The 22,958-nt window shown below is 37.9% G+C and overlaps 1 protein-coding gene across 1 annotated transcript; it reads right to left on the reverse strand.

Moving 5' to 3' along the window:
* Nucleotides 1-649: 649 nt before the first annotated feature.
* Nucleotides 650-22,119, reverse strand: dsc2l (desmocollin 2 like). Its single transcript, XM_066677560.1, has 16 exons — nt 21,849-22,119; nt 17,961-18,051; nt 17,632-17,828; nt 17,359-17,463; nt 16,458-16,613; nt 15,996-16,140; nt 15,426-15,580; nt 13,095-13,229; nt 10,232-10,417; nt 8,879-9,126; nt 8,183-8,325; nt 5,711-5,935; nt 5,250-5,474; nt 4,346-4,464; nt 2,485-2,778; nt 650-1,939 (listed from the first exon to the last, which is right to left on the reverse strand). The coding sequence occupies exons 1-16, from the start codon at nt 21,885-21,887 to the stop codon at nt 1,739-1,741; spliced, it is 2,664 nt and encodes an 887-aa protein (XP_066533657.1). The 5' UTR covers nt 21,888-22,119; the 3' UTR covers nt 650-1,738.
* Between the last annotated feature and the right edge of the window lie 839 nt (nt 22,120-22,958).

Raw genomic sequence — 22,958 nt, forward strand, 5'->3', positions numbered from 1 at the left:
GCAATCATCAGTTCCATTAAAAAACACCAACTACCATACGTTTGCACAACATTCCTGTAAGTGATGATAAAACACAGGAAATGGACTCAGATTTTTCTGGATTTCATAAGAGTTTTTTTTTATTTCACACTTTAAAAAGCTGCAAAATTTGAACATAAAACAGGTGAACAAAGCTGTGACTTTAACAGTCTGCAAAGATTTGGAAGTTTTTGGTGCGACTATTTGGTGACTTCCATTGATTGCAATTTAATTGTACCATAACTTGAACCAAGAGTCCCTACATTATTATTATAAAAGATATAACATCCAGGTTTTCCCCTTTTTTAGCAGTCATTTCATGAAAAATGAATGTCTAAGAAAGCATCCTAATAGACACCAGCACCAGATTTCCCAAAAGACAAGCCAAAGGATTGCAAAATATTTCTAAAGCCTGTCTCTCGAGTTTTACATTCATCCCAGATATTTTATTAAAAAAAACATACATGCATATTTCCTTACAAAAACATCTAAAAACTTACAATCTACAGTAGAAATGCATCATCAGTAAAGGAATTACAGTGATTTAGAGGCCAGATAGTTTCAGCTTGGCATAAGTAGTGCTTTGATGCCCAGTACTAAAAAGCAGCATTCACATTATCCCTTAACAAAAGAATTTGCTTGGGTTTGGACCAGTCACTGTAGTTCAGATTTACAGACTGTGACACCATCATGCACTGACCAGCAAACTATTTCCTTACCTCCTGCTGCCATTTCAAAATGAAAATAGTAAAAACAGTAAGGCCTTTATTATGATGAGTTCCTTTGATGAGTGGCTGAAACAGTTGTTTAATCTGTCTGCTGGGCAAAGCAGTATGAATTTTTCTGAATGCTGCTTAGGTTTGTAACACTGTCAAGGCCTGATCGGGGCTGTGCCGTCTTCTTGGTTAGGGTACTTACTGTTCTGCAGGTCATTTTACAGGAGAAAAATGATCATGTGAGAAACATATATTTTTGAACGGACTAAAGTATATGTACTGCTTTGAAATTGAAAGAGCCATAGTTATATGTAAGAAGCTAAACATATACAAGTCAAGAAATGGGTAAAAATCATTACCATTTTTAGTCTGGCAAGTACATGATAATTACAAGCAATAATTTAGTGTCCTAACCTGTCAGTACACACTCGCTATCGGTGGGCTTCATTCATTCTTAGCTTACTGAAATGAAGCATAGTAGGTACCACGACTGCACCAATGAGTCTGGAAATAATACTGAGAACAGCCCATGGGCTAGACTCTGAATCTACTATTTAAAAAGAATCTCGCAATTAGTTTCTACAAACTAATGTAAAATATTTAGATTAATGTTAATGCTTACAAAGGGTTGTGATCACAAATGTTTTGTCCTTGTTATCTGAAAATTAATAGTTATAATATTAATGTAACATCAGTATTACTAATTAATATTGCTGTCCAAAACCTCAAAAAAAAAAAAAATATAGAAAAAACTTGCACACACACACACACACACACACATTCACTCTCACACATATGAATTTTAACACAACAGCTCTTTTTCTTGAGTCCTCTCATAGAAAAAGCATGGATAGAAAGCTCCAAGCTGTAGAGTGCTGGTGACATTTTCCAGTGACTGCCGATTGCAACATCCAGTGTTTCTGCTTCTCTCCTTATCTTCTCCTTTTTCTCAGTTTCTCTCTTTCATTTTTCCCAAAAGCCCGCTGGCCATCCTGTCACACTTCTCACTGTTTGCTCGTACACACATCTGCAAGTGTTCTGAATTTGGGTCCAAGTGAATCAAGGAAATCCAGTGTGTCCTGCTCACTGAGGACACTGCAGCACCCAACAGACCCTGCAGGAGAACCCACTCCCTCGTACCCATACACCCTCAGGAGATCCGCTGCAAACCTCCCATCTTCCTCCTCACCAAGAAAGGTCAGTTTCTGCCACACAGAAGAAAGGAAAGAGTCAGAGTTTAAGAACCTGATAGCATCACTCAGTCAGGACAGAGAAAACTTTGAAAAATACTGCAGAGATGTGCTTCAAGCTGCAGAAGAGAGCACTCACTAGAAAATGAAAAGTGTAGGGAAAGTGGCCATTTATATGAAGTTTTAATATTAAATTCTATATGGAGCTTTTCCTTTAAAACAAAACTCTAGGCTAGGACTAGGCTTAATCCATGTCCAGGAAATGGATCCATGGAGATCATCTGTGGAAAATAAGCTTTAAAAATAACACAAAAAAAGATTTTTCAAACATCTACCAGTGTACCACTTTAACATGTGTCGATGCTATAAGAATTGTTTGTGCCCAAGCTGGTTTTAGGGCTTTTGCAGTATAGAACACAAGTATAGTATATGGCCTCTATCTGTATTTCTTAGAGTGATCCCAAAGTGTTATCCCTCAGAGCAGAGAAGTGGCGAACAGAAGAAACAGGAATTGATCTAAAAGAGGGCATACAAGCCACAAAGTCACCGGCTCCACTTACATTGTCCAGGTACAGCTCATTGGTTCTCCATGTTTCCAGGTTAGACATGTCAGAGAATTTGTTGTACGAGGAGGTGCTATAATGGCCTCCGCCGAACTGACCAGAGGCCAACGTGCTCTGGTTGGTCATGTAGCCCATTGTGCCACTCTGATATGTGCCTGCTCCATGGACGGCTTTCTGTCCATAGACACCTCCAGCTGACGCAGACATAAACTGGCGCTCCAGGGTGGCTCCACCTTTAAAGCTGTCCACTGTATCTAACCCACTGCCAGGCATCATCAGCAGAGGATCTTTCTGTTGGAGGAAATTTTATAATTATATTTATATCATTCATCGCTGTGCCTACAGCAGATTTTCTGGAGGCTTGGAGGAGAAACGTGAGGCAAAATGGATACTGTGTGTCATGCTTTTGCCCTGTATAGTGTATTTCTGCTCTGTCTGTCTCTTGTTTCCTTGTTATCGTTTTGTTCCTGTCTCCGCCTTAGCTCCACCCTCTTGTGTTGCCTCTTTTGTGGTCGTGCCCCCTCATCATCTATCCCAGGTGTTCCTTGTCTGTGGTGTGTATTTAAGTTTCTTTGTTTCACTGTTTGGTTGTTGGACATTTTCCTTTTGGGTCTGTCTGCTTCTTACTCTTCTCTCAAGTCTGTCAGTTCCTGTTTGTACTTTTGTTCTACCGTTTCTACCGTCATACCAGTCTGTTTGTATCTCTCTCTAGTCTGTGTGTATCTCAGTAGCTGTGTGTATCTGTCTGGGTTGTTCATACCTTTGTTCTCCTCTGTTCTGTTTATGCCTAACTGTGTCTTGTTCTACCTGGTTAGTCTCTCTATCTTAGTCTGTGTGTCCAGGTCTCTGTTTAAGTATCTCTGTCTAAGTCTTTGTCTAAGTATCTCTGTTTTGTTAAAATAAATGAGATGTGTTATAGCGTTTGCGCCCGCATTTGTCAAACCACCCAGTCGTGACACTGCGATGAGCAAGAACAATTATGAAGATCTTTTATTTCCAATTAAAACCTTGAAAACCAGTCAACTATTCTTTGAAATGGCCATTCTTAATCTCTAATTGCATTGTTTAATCATTCATCTACTTCTGCAATAATGTTTGATTATTCTGCAGAAAAAACAAGCATCACTAGTGCAAACATATCAGCTAAAGTTTTAAAAACTGCAGTATGCTTTCCCTGTAGAAATTGCTAATTTATACTGTGCATATTTATGAGGTTAAAGCACAAACTCCACTCCTTACATTAACCAAATATTAATTTGCTAGAGTAATCTGGAGTGAAAGCAACCCTCTGACTAACAGTAGAGATTTTTATATAATTGATCTGGGATTGAAAGTCTCTGGCCAAGACCAATTACAGCCTATAAACATTGCAGCTCTTAATTCACACTGGGTCACACACTGGAGAATAAGAAAGAAATCTTTCTAAATGAGGTGAATTCATTTTAAGGTCTGGAATCAGATTAAGTCATTCCATTCCCACAAACATTAAACTCTGTATGCTATTTAGGGAAGCCAAGTAGAATACAAAGGCTGCAATAAATAGAGAATAATAATGAAATGAGAATAAACCAACACCCCTAAACCTTTATGTTTTTGTTCCTGAACACATTAAGCCAGACCACTGCTTTGTTTTATTCAACCTCCTAACACTGCTGATCCAGTGCTGACTGTGTTTATTTAGGTGCATTGGAACAGGAACAGAACAAAAATGTGACCTAGCTGGGGTTACTGAGCATGTTACTGCCACAGGCGAAAAACGGACTTTAAATACTTTCTAACAATAGACGTTTAAGACCTAGCATATTTATTACACTGTTCTTTGTCTGCTAAAAGATAAGGTTTAAAAACACATTCTTACCACTTCCTCCCCAGGAGCTTCTGTGTTAAATTTGAGCAGCATTCCGCCAGTTCCATCATAATCATCAGTCATTGGCAGTTTCTCTCCCTTTGTGCTGCACACTAAGACAAACAGCAGACCTGCCACAGCGAGAAAGCACATCGTACAAGCACTCCGTTAAAAAAACCTGTGCATGTCTTTAAGAGCCTGGTCATGCATATTCTAACTAATCCTGAAAAATATGATTTTGTTAGACTTTATTATTCCGGCACATATATATTAGGGTTATCACTATTTATTTTAGAAAATCAATTATTATTTTTCAGTATCACCTTGACTGACCAAATAATAATAAATTAACACAAATATAAATAAAATATTATTAATACCAAACCATACATATGGTTTCAAATATTTAAAAATATATATTTGAAAAAGATACTAGGGAGCCTTTTAAAAGTATTTTTTATATAAATAAACATTACATGATAAAAATACATCAGGGGGGATGCGCTCTTTCTCACTCTACGGCCAGCAGAAAAATGAAAACATGCAGTACCATCACTGCATGTCAAATAATTACTTAGGATTCTTTGAGATCGGTTTTAATTCAGATTATATTTTTAAACAAGTAATGAAGTGGAACTGATAAAATGTGACAGCCATAATAAAAATAACACTCATTAATATTAATAATAAAAATGTAAACTTGGCAAGCTTCTTACTTTTGGCAAATCAAGTATTTTTGAAATTTTAACTCAGAAATCATTTGAATGGCAAAAATACTGACCTGAGAAAGACACGTACATAAATCTGTGCTAAAACTGTAAAGATGCATATCCCCAAAGACTTTCATCAGTGTACTAGAGCAATAGCAGAGTAACGGTATTATTAATTCAGGACATGGCCAGCAGAGGGCACTCACAGAGCAATAGGAGCAGCAGCAGGGCAAGCAGCATGGCGAGGATGGCCCACACTCCCAGTTTAGAAGAAATCTTCTGAGGCACACACACTCCATCGCTCACACAATCGCACACTTGGACAGTCACAGTCTGCTCTTCCCCTTTACCCTGGAGGTCCTTCACTAGCAGAGGGACCTTGTACACACCATTGGGCAAGTCCTCAGCCTGCTCCAGGACCACTGAGTTACCTTAAAAATATATGAAAAATTCCTTAGCGCAGAAAGTGAAATTCTCTACTTTTCCTTTCTAAACGTAAATATAACTCCTGTTATATGAGAAACTTCCCCACCCATTTTTTTGCCTATTTGGCCATTAAAAAATTACAGCAGCACTTTACACTGTGTGAAACATTTCATGACACAACCACAACAGCAGAGTAACTACAAGACTTAATTTGTGTAAGCACTGGGTCCTTTGAACATACCTGGCTTGAGATTTTTTAGCTTCCATTTCCCTTCTGCTCCTTTGCCTAATTCAAAGGAAAACGGTCCAGAATATGGAGTCTCATCATAATCCACAGCTTCAACCACAGTGGAACCACGTATACCATCTTTTGCACACACCACCAGGTTCGACGGTGGGATCACTGGCACGTTATCATTCACATCTTCAATCAGGATCAACACTGTACCAGTACCAGTCTTCTGACCTAGGAAGAGGACAGCATTAAATGTGTGGCACCATTTCTACTGTTACATGCAATATTGATGCAGTATCTTTTAGCTATGTATATAAACATGGTTAAGACACACGTAACCACAGTACTTCAAGACATTTACAGGATAGACAATGTGCATCACAGCCTTTGGCTTGTGAAAACACTGGAAACAGTTATTTAAAAACAATGTAATTTATTCAAATGTTTACACACAGGATTTATTTGTTGGAGAAAGTGTGGCTCAGATAATGCTAACCGTTTTCATAAACTTCTGGGAGTGTACTATTTTGTTTAATTATTGGAAGGATATCTATCAGTCTGTATTGTAATGCAGATGGACATAACATGTAACTTTGATTCTCTCTGTTTGGGTAATCTCCCCTTGGACTTGGACCAAAAGGCCTTGCTAGCTGCAAGTAGGAAAGGAATCACTAGAAAATTATTGTCTACTGACCCCGCTAAATTACAAGACTGGCATGACATTGTACACAATATTTATATAATGAAAAACTAACATACTGAGGATTTACTGAGGATTCAGAGTGACAGCTGTACCAGATTTGGTCAAAATGGTGAACTGATATAAGACCCCGGCGACCTGATTTTGTGCAATGTGTTGTTTTTTTGTTTTTTCCCCTCTTGATAGGTTAAGCTTCCCCTGTTGAATTGTAAATAGTTATTAATTAAAACTGATCATCTAATTATAAGGGAAATGTCAAACACTGTTGCTTAATTATGTATGGAAAATGTATCTTAATATTGTATTCTATGTACAAAAGGAGACATACTTTTTTTTTCCTACATTTACTCACTGTATCAAAATGGTTAATGGATGTAATATTACAGCTGACCTGGATGTAATGTGAATTTTGTAACTTAAAGGAGCAATCTGTAGGATATTTACTGTACTTAGTCGTAAAACGTCCAGGGCGCGTGATCTTTGATTAAGGAAACAGTCAAAGCTAAAACACCGATGCTTCTCACAGCATTGCTAAAGCAGTATATTCCCCTTGAGAAGTGCCCGGTCCGGAGCGGAGCTCCTATGATCCCAGCCTCTGTACAATTATTTTACAGTCAGATAGCTCTCTCCACTGTTTTGAAACTGTATTCCGTTGTTCCGATATTAAACGCTTGGTGTTAGCATTAAATATTGCTCCTTTAAAAAAAAAATTATGTAATGTAACTGTACTTGTAATGTAACACACAGGTAGTGTTCTTTAAGTACTGATGATATTACATTTAGATAATTTAACATAATTAAGATAAATACTCTGCCTTGCGACCAGAGACTCCAGGTTAGCTCCGGACCCACTGCGCCCCTGAACGGGATAAGCAGTAACAGACAATTAAAGAACGAAAGAAAGGATAAATACTGCCCATCCCTAGACATTCGTATGATAAATACGCCCAACAGCTCTTTGAACCTAAACATTAGCCTGTTTAGAACAGATTCTTTCCACACAGACTGAATGTTTCTTTCCTTACCCACTGAAATTTCAAATGAATTGCTACAGTATCATAAATTAACATCAGGTGAAAGTGAGCAGCACACTACCATAGCCCAAAGCACTTCTAATCTCCATCTACCCATTGAGGAAGGTAAACTAAACAAAAGCCAAAATCTCTTCAAGAATGTCATCCTACAACTATGTGACACTTAAGTTTCAGTGAGAGCTATTTGTCAAACATGTAACACATTAGTAGTGCTCAAACCAAAGCAATGTTTGGAACACAGTGAATCCAAAGAAACCATACCAGATTCCTCAGGTGTGCTAAGATGTTGCAACAGCACACTAGCAGTGATTCCACAATATTTAGCACTAACAAGGCCTCATAAACTTACAAAATACTTGGCTCATTTCTCTTTTTTTGCACAGATTAAATCTTTTAGGGGTATATATGTGGGTATATTACTCATATCTGTCATTGATTCTTGTAGTTTAAAAGAGCAATGGATTACGTACTGCAAAGGGAATGAGGAGGGGTGGATTTGTTTGGGCTTTCACCTCACACACATCTGTCTCAAATGATCTCTTTAGCTGTATAACCAGCTGTGTGAAAAATGAAACTTGACTAGATAACTTATCTTTGTTGTGAATTGCCTCGTGAAAATACTCCACCAGATATCTTTAAGAAGAACTAAGTGGAGATCAACGGTATTACAATACTTCTCAAGAAAAGCCTCGCACTGAAATGTAGTTTATGTTTCAGCTTGTGATGTTATGCTGACATACTCACTCTCATCCACCGCTTTGACAGTGATGTTGTATGTGTTATTGTACACAAATGATGACTCTCTGTCAATGATGTTTGTTGTCTTCAGACCACCAGTAGTCTCGACCACACTGATCCAGGAAGCTGGGTCTGTCAACTCGTAGTATCTAACAGTGGAAAATTGCAATGGGTTTCTTTCTCCTCTTAATATACACAGTGGCCTCAAAAGTATTGATCATAGTATTCCAGTATTTTAACTTTGATATAAGTTAACATGAGGACTAATAAAGTGGCCTAATGTATACCAGGTTCACACAAGATTTGACCCATTTGTGCAATTTATTTACATTATTACAGTGAATACATGTGTAACACATGTTCTGATATCTTGTACACCAAGCTTAATTTCAATGTGATGAATATAATCACTTTATTAGGACTTGCTTAACTGTAGTATCTGATGTTGGTAGAGTAAGAGCCAAATTGATGGATCAATTGTGTTAAAATAACTTATACTATATGAAAATGTACATACTATCCTCTGCTTTCTCACACCTGCTGCTACCATCTCCAAAAAACACTTCTGGATATCTGAGCTACAGGCAAAAGTGCTCATAATTTTTCTGTTACTGAAGGCTGTGTCACATTCACTTTACCAAAATTCAAAGTGGATTATTCAGTGGCTTCACTTAATAGTTTACTAATTTTGTTCTTTCTTACTTTATGCCCTTGCTGCTCTTAGTCTCTGGATCTATAGCCGTATATGTTCCGATGAGAGTTCCATTGGCTATGTTCTCCTTGACTTTGAGCTTCAGTATAGGAACTGAGAACTCTGGTCCCTCGTCCACGTCTTTCACACTGAGCTCCACAGGGATCTTCATCCAGGAGGAGGTGCTGCGTACTAGAGGAGCCTCGTTACGAGCCATCACCTCCAGGTTTATCTTATTCTGCTTCTCCCGATCCAGAGGCTGTGGAATAGAGTAGAGTTGAAGCAAAATATGCAGCTTGTGGAAAACAGCATGGAGACTGGATGAAACACACAACAAATTAAAAAATAAAAAAAGAGTGACACATTAAACTGTCAAATTTTATTCGGATCCATACACTACTGATGTAACTGCAATCCCTTTTCCTTTTATACCTGTGGTCTTTGTAAAGTTCACTCCGTGTAATGGTAACTTTTAGTCTTTTCTTCATATTTGAATATGCCCATAAGAGGACTCAACAAGTCAGCCAGCAATCAGAAGTCAAGGCTGATTTATGTGTCATTAAACCCTTTCAGTTTCTAGTCCAGTGCTTTGTTATACTCCACTTACTTGAGCAGCAGAGAGAGAGTTAAATATTTTTCAGGCCCAAGATAGATGAGACTGCTCTCACAACAATGAATCACTCTTCTCAGAGCTCTACCTGTGTTAGCTTGTGGGTTTTAGGGCAGGGTGTGCCTGCAGTCACTGCATATGAGGCACACAATACGTCATAGGAACTAGCACTCAGTCTCTCACACCATGTTCATAGATACCAGGCTAACAGTTACGCTGCTATAAATAAGATATGCAGAGGTTTACCACCGATAAAACTCCACTGCAATTTCAGGACAACACCACTCCACGTAAAAATACTAAACCACTGCTAAAAATACACTTCCATTTAAAACTAATATTTTCAATGATTAAAAACAAGTTATTTTGGTGTTTGAGTGTGTATAAAATGTTATATTGCTAGTGATGTGTAAGTTGATGATTTTTTAATAATTGGAGCCCTTAGACTTAAGGGAACAATAAACAGAGCTGTAGATTCTTATGGTACAATAAAATAACTAAAAAGAAAATCTTTTATATACTAAGGACATTACATCTGGTTTCACTTTAAACTTATTTGAACTAACTGAGGAGTGGAAGAGTGCTGAATCTTGAGCTCAAATGTGCCTTTTTTATAGGATAAGGAGGAGTCAGAGGTGAGGTCAGCTCAGAAGTCTTTCAAACCTACTCTGCCTTCTTTCTAAAAACCATGTCTTACAGCACACATTTTTTACCCCATCATTTTTTCTGCACCTCCTGTTTCCTGTTGTATTACCTTTGAGACATAAAGCAGTCCATCATTGGTAGCGGGGTCTGTCTTGATCCAGAAGTTTCCACTCTCATTGCCCTTGGTGATCTCATACACTGCTTTCCAGTTTGGGGTTCCCTTTTGGTCTTTATCTTCCACTGGAATCCTGAGAACCAGCACATTTGCCTCGTTCTCCAGCACCTCAGCCTTGTACTGTCCCATAAACATAACACATGGTTATAAATGATAGAATCTCACACTTAAAGAGCAATTATAGGTAGATACAGGCAAAAAAGCCCTGGGGCAATACTGTTGAAACTGAGGGTGCTGCTTTAGAAGGTTGAGTTAAGGTCACACAAACAACTCTTTCAGTTTTTTGTAACTTGAGCAGATAAAAATTTTAACTAGACTTTGACATACAAGAAACTTGCTGTTATGAGTTCTTTTAAAAGCCTTAAACTGCAATTCTGCCCACATAAGCATACAATTTACAAACTAGAGGTCTGCATTTCCAGGAGGAAACGCGAGATGTTGCGCCGCCTAAACCCCCGTCCCCCGATCCGCGTCTTTACCGCTTAAAGCGAGGTCCTCGGTACGGTAAACCCGCGTGGGTCACTAGGCGACGCTTATGGTGAAGGAGTTTACTGCTAAGCTGTTGGTAGGTGGATGTTAAGAGAGCACTCTCCCACAGCAGTTTACATTGGACTCTATGGAGCTCAGTAGGGTGTGAATAGAAAACGATACATTCTGAATTCCACCTTTAAAAACAATTCCACCTTAAGAAACCCAGAATTGTATTGAAATGTCCACATCACAGGCCAAAAGAGTCTTAAAAGCAAAAAAAGATGGCCAATACATTTTAAATACCACCTTAATAAAAATTCCACCTTAAGAAACCCACAGTTGTATTGACACGTCCACCTTTAAAAATGACCACTTGAAATAAAGCTTAAAATGTCGAAAAGACAGGCAGTATATTGTGAATGAGGTATTCTTAAAAAATTCCACCTTAAGAAACCCTGGATAATTAAGACGTCCCCCTTAAAAATGACCTTTAAAGTGTTACAGACTGCCTGTGTATTTCTGTGGCCCTCACAGCTCTTCCCCTCAGTCTCTGCTTCTGCCCCTCCCCCTCCCCCCTCTGTCTCTCTCACACGCACGCTCACAGAATACAACTGACAGACTCATGATTCAATGAATTTCGACCGGGGAGCACCCTCCAAAAAATCACCCGTAGCTCGAAAACTTTTCCCAACCAAAATTGAACGAAGCATACCGTAGCGACAAGGAGAGTCTTGTGCTCGAGATGGTGTAAAAATTTTTTCAGTTTGAGCGAGAATTGATGGTGTAAAGATGAGTTAAAAAAGGGCAAATTTGAGAAAATTTGGCTTTCTGAAAATACATTGAACTCTATGGGAGCCGAAACGTCCTACTGCCAAACAAATCTTCATAACTCCAGAACCGTATCTTCAAATGATTTAAAATCTACATATTTTAGAAAGGGGAAGTTTCTCTACCATTTGAAAGTAAAATGAAGTCTGTAGGTGAAAGTATAAGGAAGTTATGGCAAAATTTTGTTAGTTATGGCTAAAAGTTGAATATCGAAAAAGGACAGGCATATTCATTTCAATGTATTCCTATGGGAGCGTACCCACCCTCCGAACAAATGCTTATAGCTCAGAAAAGATATCCCAAATGGCTAAACTGCATATACCGTTGCGACAAGGAGAGTCCAAGGAAGAAGCTGGTATAAAAAATTAGCAGTTTGAGCGAGAATTGACCATGTTATGACGAGTTAAAAACAGGAGAAAAATTTAGAAACCGCACTCTGAGCCGCTCCAAAAATACATTGAACTCTATGGGAGCCAAAACCCTCCCTAGTGCCGAACAAAAATTCATAACTCAAAAACCGTATTATCGATTACGTTCAAATTTACAAATGCTAGAAAGGACAAGTTTCTCTATCATTTAAAATTTAAATGAAGTTTTTAGGTGAAAGTATGAGAACGTTATGGTGAATTGTTCGGGTGAAAAGTGAAAAAACGGTTTTGGCCAGTGAACCCAGAGTGTCTATGATGTCACCCACTCTAAATGTCTTCCATACAAGTGAATGGAGGGATATTCAAGGAGGAATAGAAAGAGAGGGATGAGTGCGAGAGGTCCGAAAACGGAAGTTACGGGTCACGGTGCGCCCGGGTCCGACCGTCTGAAATCTCGTGTCCGTAGCTTGAAAATTGACCGAGTTAGAGCAGTTCGAAAATTAATTCCATAGAAATGACTGGGGAAAAACAGAGCGAAAAACGAGTGTAGCGGACGAACGAGTGCGGGTATCGGAAAGCTGTATACAAGCCCACATCGTCGCTATAGGACGCACGAATTCCAGGTGGAACGGAGTCGATAGCTCGAAAGCTGCGGGACTAGTTAGGCGGACAAGGAAACGCGGAATAATAAAAATAATAATAAAAATAATAATAATAATAATATGACTTAAGAAGAACAATATATTGCGCGCTGCTGCTTAAAGCAGCAGGCGCAACATAATAACTTCATAATATTTACCAAAAGATTCACAAGTTATTAGGCTGAATGATCCTTGATTAAATAAATCAAAGCTTAGAATCTATAATAAAAGTTTTGCTTTTATTTGTCCGTTTTAAACACTAGAAGTTGTAACTTGCAGGTTGTCTATAATAACAGATTATATATTGCATATAAAAAGCGTTGACCAGAAACAGACAAGCTTGAAAGCACTCTCACATTAATGACTATGTAAAACTAATAACACAATTAATAAAAGTTACTATATGAGGACTGGAAGTGCAGGAAATATAAGTAGCACAGTACACTACTGCTTGTGGAGTTGAAAGGCAAAAAAAAAGAAAAGTCATACCAATTGTTCTTTGAAGGTGGGTGGATTGTCGTTGATATCTTTCAGGACGACAGTGGCCAATCCCTGGTTTGAAAGCCCATTAGCCTGTCCATTCATGTCTCTGGCCTCTACTCTAACAAAGTACTTTTCCTGAGTCTGAGACAAAAGTGTACATTCAGCAATTACAAAATGTATACAAAACATGTAAGACTCAGAAGGGCTCTGCCAGGGATCTCTATTTCCTGTTAACCGAAGCCACAAGATAGGTGGTCTTCTTCACAAAAAACCCCAACAACTAGTACTAGTATTATGACATACTTATTCCCAGAAAAGTTGGACATTGTGTAAAATGCAAATAAAGCATGGACATGTGATTTGTTAATTCTCAAGCTTTTTCTTTGTTTTTTTAAATATAACAAAAAGAAATATTAGCAATGTTTTCATTAACCAACTTAATAATGCTTTGTAAATATAAACAATTTTATAATGTGATGCCTGCAAAACACTCAACATGAGACATAGATCAAATATAAGTGAAAAATTTATAAAATATTCAAGTTACACTTTTCTGAAACATTCCAGTCTACAGCAACTGAATAAAATAAGTATAAAAGAATCATCCACTAATGGGGTCATGGCTCACCACACTGTGCCAAATCTGTGAATTGAGAAGAATTGCCAAAGATAAAATGATAAAAGACAGCAAAGTATTCAGGTCTTTCAACAACTACTGTACATAATACTGTAAAAGCCTTAGGAAACATCACTGCATAGGGCAAGGTCGAACACCACTTTTGAATAAGCATGATCTTCCAGTCCAAGAAGGCACTGCACAAGGAACGGCCTTGCATGATGCAACTGTTATATTTATAACATTATTGACTAAGGAGATCACTATATACAGTTTTATCAAAAAATGCAAGCAGAAAACAGATCGTCAGATGTTCTGTGTGGTTTGATCTGATAGGTCCATGTTTCAGCTTGTTTTTGGGAGAGGAAAAGAAAAAGAGTCTTCTGTGCCAAAGAGGAAATGAATCATTTTGAAAGGCGCAAAAGCCAGCATCCATCATGATTTGGTGATTTGGGGTAAATAAGTGATTTGCATATGTGTAAAGGTCCTGTTGATTTGAATAAGTATATTCAGATTTTAAAGACATATTTGCTGGTACCAAGGCTACATCTTTTCCTAGTTTTCCATGGTTATGGCACCATTGTGCACATGCTATAAGAGCAGGGCTCTGCAGATGCAATATGAATATTATTGACTGGCCTTATTGCAGTTCAGACGTCTTACTGAAAATGTATGGTGCATCATGAAGAAGAGAATCCACAGATGGTTGAGCAATTGACATTTTGTGTCAAGCAAAATGGGCAAAAATTCCACTTGCAAACTGCAATAACTTCATATTCTTAGTTCCCAAGGATTTTTAAAAGTAGAATTAACAGGAAAGGTAATGTAACATAGCAGCAAATATGCCACGATCCCAGCTTCTTCAGAGTGTGTTGCAGAAATCAGATTATGAATTTGTTCATATATAGAAAATATACAGGTTGCTTAGTAAACCATTGGAAATATTTATTTAGCATATCTGACATATTAACCTTCAAGAGAATTAACAGATCAGGTGTTTATTTTAATTGTATTTTGCAAAATATATACACTTTTCTGGATATAGGGCTGAATTAGTAGTAGTAGTTGTAAAGGCAGTATAAACACTGAAATGATATATTACTGTGTAAGAAACATATCTACAAACCCATTTTCAGAAAAGTGGGGACACACTAAAAATGCATTAAAAACTGAAATCTGTATTGTGTTAATTCATTTGAACTTTATTTAACTTTTATTTGTTTACCAGTGAGTACATTTCTGAGGAGATTTTACAAATGGCTAGGTTCTCTCTATCCAGTCAGCTTTCTGCAAGATTTACATGTCTCATTTTATTTGCAATGCATAAAAATTTGTGGAGATTAGATTTAAGGAAAATTAGTTATTGTGATGGGCCACTAATTTTAGACCCCTGCTTTGCCATAAATAAAACACACACACAAACGCGCGCACACACACGCACGCACACACGCATGCGCACACGCACGCACACACACACGCACACACACACACGCGCACATAAATGGTTGAACTGAATTTACCTGATTAAATTCCATACATTTCTATGTACTTAAAACATACTACAGAAACACAGTTTCTAATTTTATTTGCTTATTACTTAATAAATAGATTTTATTAATAGGAAAATGTGTACACATTTGGAGCATATTGATGCATTGCTTTATTCTACCGTGCTGAGTAAGACTTGGTAAACAAGGCAAGCATGGTGTTTCTGTGCATACCTCTCTATCCAATGTGTTGGTTCTGGTGGTTATAACTCCAGTTATACCATTGATAAAAAACAGGTCTGTGCCGTTTAGTAGACTGTACTTGATTGCGGTGTGATCGGTGTTGGGCTCATCTCTATCTGTAGCATTCACTGTTCCTACAATAGTGCCTAAACATGGCACAAAAATATATATACTACATTTTCATGAAATGCTCAATGTAAATTACTGAATGTACGTATATTCAGAGACCAGAGTTAGACTATTTTTTGATGCCTAACACACCAACAGACTATTCAAGACCTCATGCTCTAGCTTTCACATCTAAAACACAACCAAACAGTTAAATTAATCAGTTATGACATGTTCTGTATCCAAAGAATGCTTTTTTACTGACTCAGTAACAATGAGTCACATTTTTATCTAATCTCATATGACATCTCTCATCTATAATCTCTAACACAGTATTTGGAATGTACCTGACTTGTCTACATACACTGATACTTGATCAAAATACAGATGTCCGTTTTGTATTGTTTTAAGCAATTTGCATGTTAACATGTGCATAACATCAAATCAACTCACCTTGGTCACACTGTTCGTCCACAATATAGAACAGACGGCTGGAGAATTGGGGAGCATTATCATTCTCATCCTTAATATTCACAGTGATAGGCAGAGGCTTGTCTGTCTCAGTATTGGTGTATTTGTTAAATGCATGAACTGTGAACTGAGGAAAAAAGAGAAATTGGTAAAAGTAAAAAAAAAAAAAAAAAAAACAGTAGGCAATCTTTCTATTTGACGTGCTGAAGGACATACATGCTTTTGTTCAAGTGCTAAACACACACTCACCTGAAGTCACTAAACAATGGTGTAAGACTAAGGTCATGTTGATCTAATGTTTGTAACACTAATTTCAGTTACCGTTGTAAGAACTTTTCACTGTAATGTAGTAAAATTCAATTCTATCTTTTTTTTTTTTTTTTTTAGAATAAACTGCGTATAGATTTACTGGGTAGAGTAGTACAGAACAGAAGTTTAACTTACTATAATCTGAGGATACTGCTCACGGTCAATGGGGTAGTGGACCCTCAATAAGCCAGAGTTGGGGACGACCGAGAACAGGCCGATAGGCTCAGTGGTAACGCCAGGCCCATCAATCACGTAATAAATGGAGAAATTTACGGAGCTATCAGATGAAATCTACAAGAAAACAGACTTGGTGTGAAAAACTGATTCACAGGCAAAACATTAAAAAAAAGTGTCTGGTGTTCATGAAGTGCAAGTACAACAAACCAAAAAGATGACAGTGAGAGGATGGTTAAAGAAGGAGCGTAACAGTAGATGAAATAAGGCTAGATCAGCCACTAGAGGAATAAGACAACCATAACCTTAAGACAATAATATCAGACTGTATCAAGCTTAAAAAGGTTTAAAAAAAAGAAGACACTCAGAACTCATGTGGTCAAAAACTGGTACAACGTAGTGTGTAATGTGTGATATAGTTTTCTGTAGTTTTTTTTCTTTAATAGTTGTTTGTTATAAAGAATACTGGACAACACACAGGAGTATAACATGACAAATTGAATCATAATGTTCCATATTATCTTATAGATACAATACACACAGGTTCTCATCTAAGTACAATAAAAATTTAACTAGAAAGCTCACAATGATGGCAGATCCTTCTTCTGGCAATATCATTCCCCTTTTACCTCAAATTGAGAGCAGAGTTTAAAAGCAAGAGGCCCTAATTTGAGTAAGTATGTGTATGAATGAGTGAATGATCAAGTTGCAAAAGAGGCCGTTTGTGTCTTTAAAAAAAAACACCAAAGTGAGATAATGTGAAAATATTAGATAAAGTATTTTTTGCACTGAAATCTAGATTTGTTTTGTACAGTGATACCCACTTCTAGATATTAAAAATGAAATAGTGTAAGAATCTTACCATTTCCACATCCTTGGGAAAAGGAGGCTGCTGATTCTCCATGACACTGAGTGGGGGAGGACTCCATCTCCTCTTAGTACGTCTGAGAACTGCATTGCTGGACTTCTGAGACATTAACAAACATGAATAGAAGAAATACTTTGTGCTTAAAGAGAAGAAACAATTTTCTAACAATTTTAAAACTTCTTATATCAGACCTCTGTGAAGAAAATGGATCTTGAATATATTTAAACCTTTAACAGCCACAATGCATTAGTCATTGAGTGGAATTACCTGATCAACAGGGGAAAGGTTGACATCCACTTTCCATTTATGACCCCTCTGATCCTGCACCCAAACCCAAAATGTCTTGCCATCTTCTGGTACATTAGTGTCATCCACAGTGTGGACGGTGCCATCAGTGTTCACAGTGAAATCTGGGTCACTGGAGGACAAATACACATGTCTGGGCCCACAAGCGTCCAGATTCACTATGAAAAGATCAAGAGAATAAGCCAACAGAGACTAGTAAACCTCTCAAATCAATAAATACAATTATTATAGAACATATATATATACACACACACATACACACACACATACTAATCAACAGCTAAATGTACCTTTACAGATGGTATAACCTGCTGGAAGTTTCTCAGGAACCTGTGCTTGTACATATCTCTGAACACACGTCTCCCCTGAATAACACAACACCTGAGAGAGGGGGTAAAAACAGAAGGCTCATTCCCAGCTGACAACTGATTTCGTAAGACGTGTCTCTACTAAAACATGATGTATCCACAATATAATTATGTACAATGTTTTAGATTTTCAGATTATTTTTTTAGCATTATTTGTGCAGAACATATAACAATATATGCGTGCCAAAAGGGTGTAGTTATTTACGAAAGAAGAAGAGTTACTTTATTAATGCCCTTTGGGAAATTGATTCTCTACATTTAGGCCATCTGTAGCAGTGCACACACAAACACACACTAGAGAGCAATATTTAGCCACATACACTAAGGGCAGTGAGTGCACACACACAACTGGAGCAGCGTGTAGCCAGCCATAGCACCCAGAGAGCAGTTGGAAGTTTGGTGCCTTGCTCAAGGGCACTTCAACTGTGGATGAATTATTTTTGCCGGAATGCATAACCTCCCTAACCTCAAGGCCACAGCTTGACCAAAGACCAAAGTACCTTGTTGTGAATCTGTGCTCATTATTCAAATATTGCACTAGCAACAGTACAATTCTCTCTCTGGTTATTAACCAGCCACACAAATCTTTCATTAAACTCTTAATCAGACCAGAATCTGCTACTGCACACTAGTTTCAGAATTATTACCTCAACTTTCTTAGCATTAAGGTGAAAAACAGAATAATACAGCAACAATTCAAGATGTAAACAAATGCTGTAAACAAATGCTGACATAAATATAACGTAAAACCTCATTAAAGTGACAATATTTTTTAAAGCAGTGCTGAAATGATTCTGAAAACACTGTACATATCTTTAGGATTATCATGATTTGTTTCTATTCTATTCCCATGTTTTGTTGTTGTATTGCGTGCAAGTGCTTCTGCTTTAGCTCACTGTGAATTGTGTGCTTTAGTATCTGTTTCTACACGTGTGTTGTTTTTTTAAAGAATAACCCTTACTTTTCTCTACATATGCTTCTCCCACCTTCCTCATGCCTTGCATGACAAAATAAAAAGAACACACAAAGCAGACAGGATTCACACGGAAGCAAAAGCATTTTCACATTATGAAATGCAACAAAACATAGGTACTGCATTTTAGCAATATTAACCCCGCATTGCCTAGATATTGCCAGAAAACAGCTATAAAATCTATTAATAAACCATTTTCTGACGATACCAGTATGACTCCAGTATCATTCAGCATTCCTAGCATAGTGTAGGAATGAAGCGTTGATGAAAAGCTACAGATACTGGGTTAAAAGTGGGAGAGGTTTCAAGAGTTAAGAGAGCATGCTTTTATAAGGAGGGACTTTCTCTCTTTTGTTTTCCATTTCACTTTCTGTGGCTCTAAATCCTGCAAACATACTGTGGTCTGGAGGCGTTACAATGAATGTGCTAGGGATTTTTTTTTTCTTTTCTTTTCTTTTTTTTTAAATTATAATAAGAAACAGATGTTGAAAATGAGCAGAAGCACCCCACCCAATGTGAGCACAACTCCATTCACCACTCCCTTCTCCTTTCCCACACACCCTATCATAACATTCTCTCTGTAGGAGCTTTGCAGGATGGCGCAAGCTTTTAGCTCAGTAGGATAATGATGGGAAATACACTCAGAACATGAGACACTTTTAGACATCCGACTTATCATGAAATATGTGTCATCAAGTTTTTTTTTTGGCTATGTAAGACTACAAGAGAACATTTCACTTAATGCATAAACACACTTCTCTCTATTGTGCCCTAAGCCTTTAAGAAAACAATGATTCTTTTCGGGGGGTGGCACGGTGGCGCAGCAGGCAGTCACACACGACCTGGAGGTTGTGGGTTCAAGTCCCACACCGGGTGACTGTCTGTGAGGAGTTTGGTGTATTCTCCATGTGTCCGCGTGGGTTTCCTCCTGGTGCTCCGGTTTCCTCCCACGGTCCAAAAACACATGTCGGTAGGTGGATTGGCGACTCAAAAGTGTCCACAAGTGTGAGTGAATGTGCGTGGGTGTATCGCCCTGTGAAGGAATGGAGCCCCCTCCAGAGTGTAGTCCTGCCTTTTGCCCAATGATTCCAGGTAGGCTCTGGACCCAACTGGATAAGCAGTTACAGATAATTAATGAATGAACGAACGAACGAACGATTCCTTTTCTTATAGATCTTATAGGTTTTTTTTATAGATATCCACAAAAAATATTTTTTCTTTCTGGCCTAGGTCCTGTTGTTGATCTAGGTGTGAAAAAAGCATCAAACCATAAATGAAAGCAAACAGAGTAAATGACAGGCCACTAAGGAAAGCCTTTGTAAAATCGTAACAACACCAACAGGTAGTTCAGCAGACATAAACTCCTAAGTGATTTAGCTTACAAATGCACTACATGGAATACCCTGATGCTACAATTTGGAGTGAAAGTGACAAAACTGTTAAGTTCTGGGCCTGTGAACTGTGAAGTGTTCTGCTCATTCCAACACACCAGTCATGGCCTCCACATTTTGAGTATGAGCTACTTTGTAATACTTGATTTTTCTTCATTATTACATTCCTTTTCTGGGCAATGAGATGCCATTTATTGCTGTAATTTATGTTGCAGAATGCATTTCTGTTAATTTTGTGGATTTGGTGAAATCTTAAATATATAACATGTTTCATTACAAAGACAGCATAATTAGGCATGTTTAAACATTATAATATAATTTAAATATCGACTTTCATCCAGCCCGTCAATCAGTTATTTATTATTGGAGTGTTGTACACATCTGAAGCCACAGGCAGTTACTGCAACTCAAGTGTATACAGTTGTATAAATAACGGAAGCTCGTTTGCATATTGCAATACTGCAAGGTGATAATGACTGAGTAATTAATACACAAGTCGTACTGTGTTTACAAACAAAAAAATGTAAATGAAACAGGTATTGATGATAATAACACTGTTTTATGAACATAGTTTTAATAGTCTTTTATGCCATTGTCCGTTGACACCACATATACCAATTATTTATTTTTCTTCTAGCACTATTTGGGCATAACCCCAGTCAGAACAAGCCCAGATTAAAAAGTGATTCCTCCAAAACAATGATTACTGCAGGAAACTTTGATACATTAAAAGAGACTGGGTTTCAGCACTGGGCTTATGGCCCATTACTATCAAACATATTACCAGCGTTTTTGCTCTGTAATATGGATGAAACCTGAAATGTGTGTAAGCATTAAGAAAAATTCAAAATGAAATCACAGATACTGTTCTTCAAACGTTACACTGCCGTCCTGTAATTTGCACCACCGCCTGAAAACTGATTTTTTTTTCTGGTGAACAGAATAGTGTCTTTGCTCCCTTTGCTCCCTGGCACTGCTTTAAAGAACAATAAAATGTTCTATCAAACCGCTTCTGGCGTCCTTTGGTAGTTATTAACCTGAACAGGATCGAGGTATGTCTGCAGAGAGAAGCCGTGGAGGATACTCGTGTGAGTAAACCAAAGATAACCTCAGTTTTAATCCCCTACAACGGCTGCAAATTCATGGAAAAAAGCACATCTCCTTCATATTCCACTGCCACATTCCTCAAGTGGACCTGGCAGCTTCAGAAACCCCTACACCCACCAGAAAACCCGGATATCCCTCACAAAACAAGAATGCGATTGTCGTCGTCTTTTTTTCTTTTTTTAACAAACACTGTAAAACGGTTGCGCATTTTTCATAACGTTACGGTTACTTTCCTTTCCCTGTTTCGCGATAAAGCAATCCACTGTCGACCACTTTTCGACAGAAAATAGAAGAAATCGCCAAATACGTAATAAAAAACGTTTAATGAGGTACACTTACCGAAAACAGCAGTCCGGAGAAAATCCTCAGCCGCGACATGCTGTGGAAGAAGCAGTAGTTTGTTTGGAGCAGATCGCAGCAGAAAGTGTTAACGGTGGCTAAAGGCTAAAGTTCTCCGGTGAGGTGTTGGATAGGAGGAAGGGTGTGGAGGGTGTGTCTGGGCGTTAGCAGTCTGGAAGCCTTACGTCTGTCTACCTACCAATGATATATTTGTGTTGCAATTACATGAGTAATATTAGTGAAACTTCAGAGCTATTGTGTGTGTGTGAGTGAGAGAGTGAGAGAGAGAGAGAGAGAGAAAGAGAGAGAGAGAGAGAGAACCAGAAAGAGAGATATCCCAACTATGTTATGGTCACATTAGGTGTAAGTCCCCTCCCGTCAGTGTGAGTAATATCTGTGTGTGTGTGTGTGTGTGTGTGTGTGTGTGAGAGAGAGAGAGAGAGAGAGAGAGAGAGAGAGAGACAGACAGACAGTGAGAACAAAGACAGAGAGGGAGGGAGATTAAGAGAGAGAGAGAGAGAGAGAGAGAGCTGTAGCTGTATGAGCAGAGTGAACTTTGTCCTGTACAGGAAGTGCAGTAGTGCATGTTTCTGTTTTTTGGCAGTGAGTTGATAATCTCAGAGATAGTGCTGAAGACCGTTTTTCCCAAAAGCTGAAAAGTGAAACTCCTAGTCTATTTCAAAACGTCTCTTTTGAAACTGTTAACACCCAAGAAAATGAGATTTAAATTATATTACAGTTTTAAAATGTGACAGATATTGCCATATACATTGAGTCTAACATAACTGAAGGTGACATATTGAAATGTTACCAGAATGGGGAGTCTCCTTTGAAAAATTCTGATTTTAAATAAATAAATACAATACAATCAATAAATAAATAATCTAGATGGACTGGATTTACTGAGAATACTTGTTGAGTACGTAGCTTGTAAGATGTAAGTACAGTCATAAAACAGATGTGCTCTGATACTTTCCATCATTGGGCATAATTACAGGTCTAAACCAGTTACATAGTACTTGTCACTAAAGCTTCAGAATTATTTAAGCTACAGTCTGTGAGATTAGAAAGAATTGGAATTTAGATTTACATGATCTGCTCAGTTGCTGT

The sequence above is a fragment of the Hoplias malabaricus genome, chromosome 7, assembly GCF_029633855.1.
Source record: "Hoplias malabaricus isolate fHopMal1 chromosome 7, fHopMal1.hap1, whole genome shotgun sequence".
Taxonomy (NCBI): Eukaryota; Metazoa; Chordata; class Actinopteri; order Characiformes; family Erythrinidae; genus Hoplias; species Hoplias malabaricus.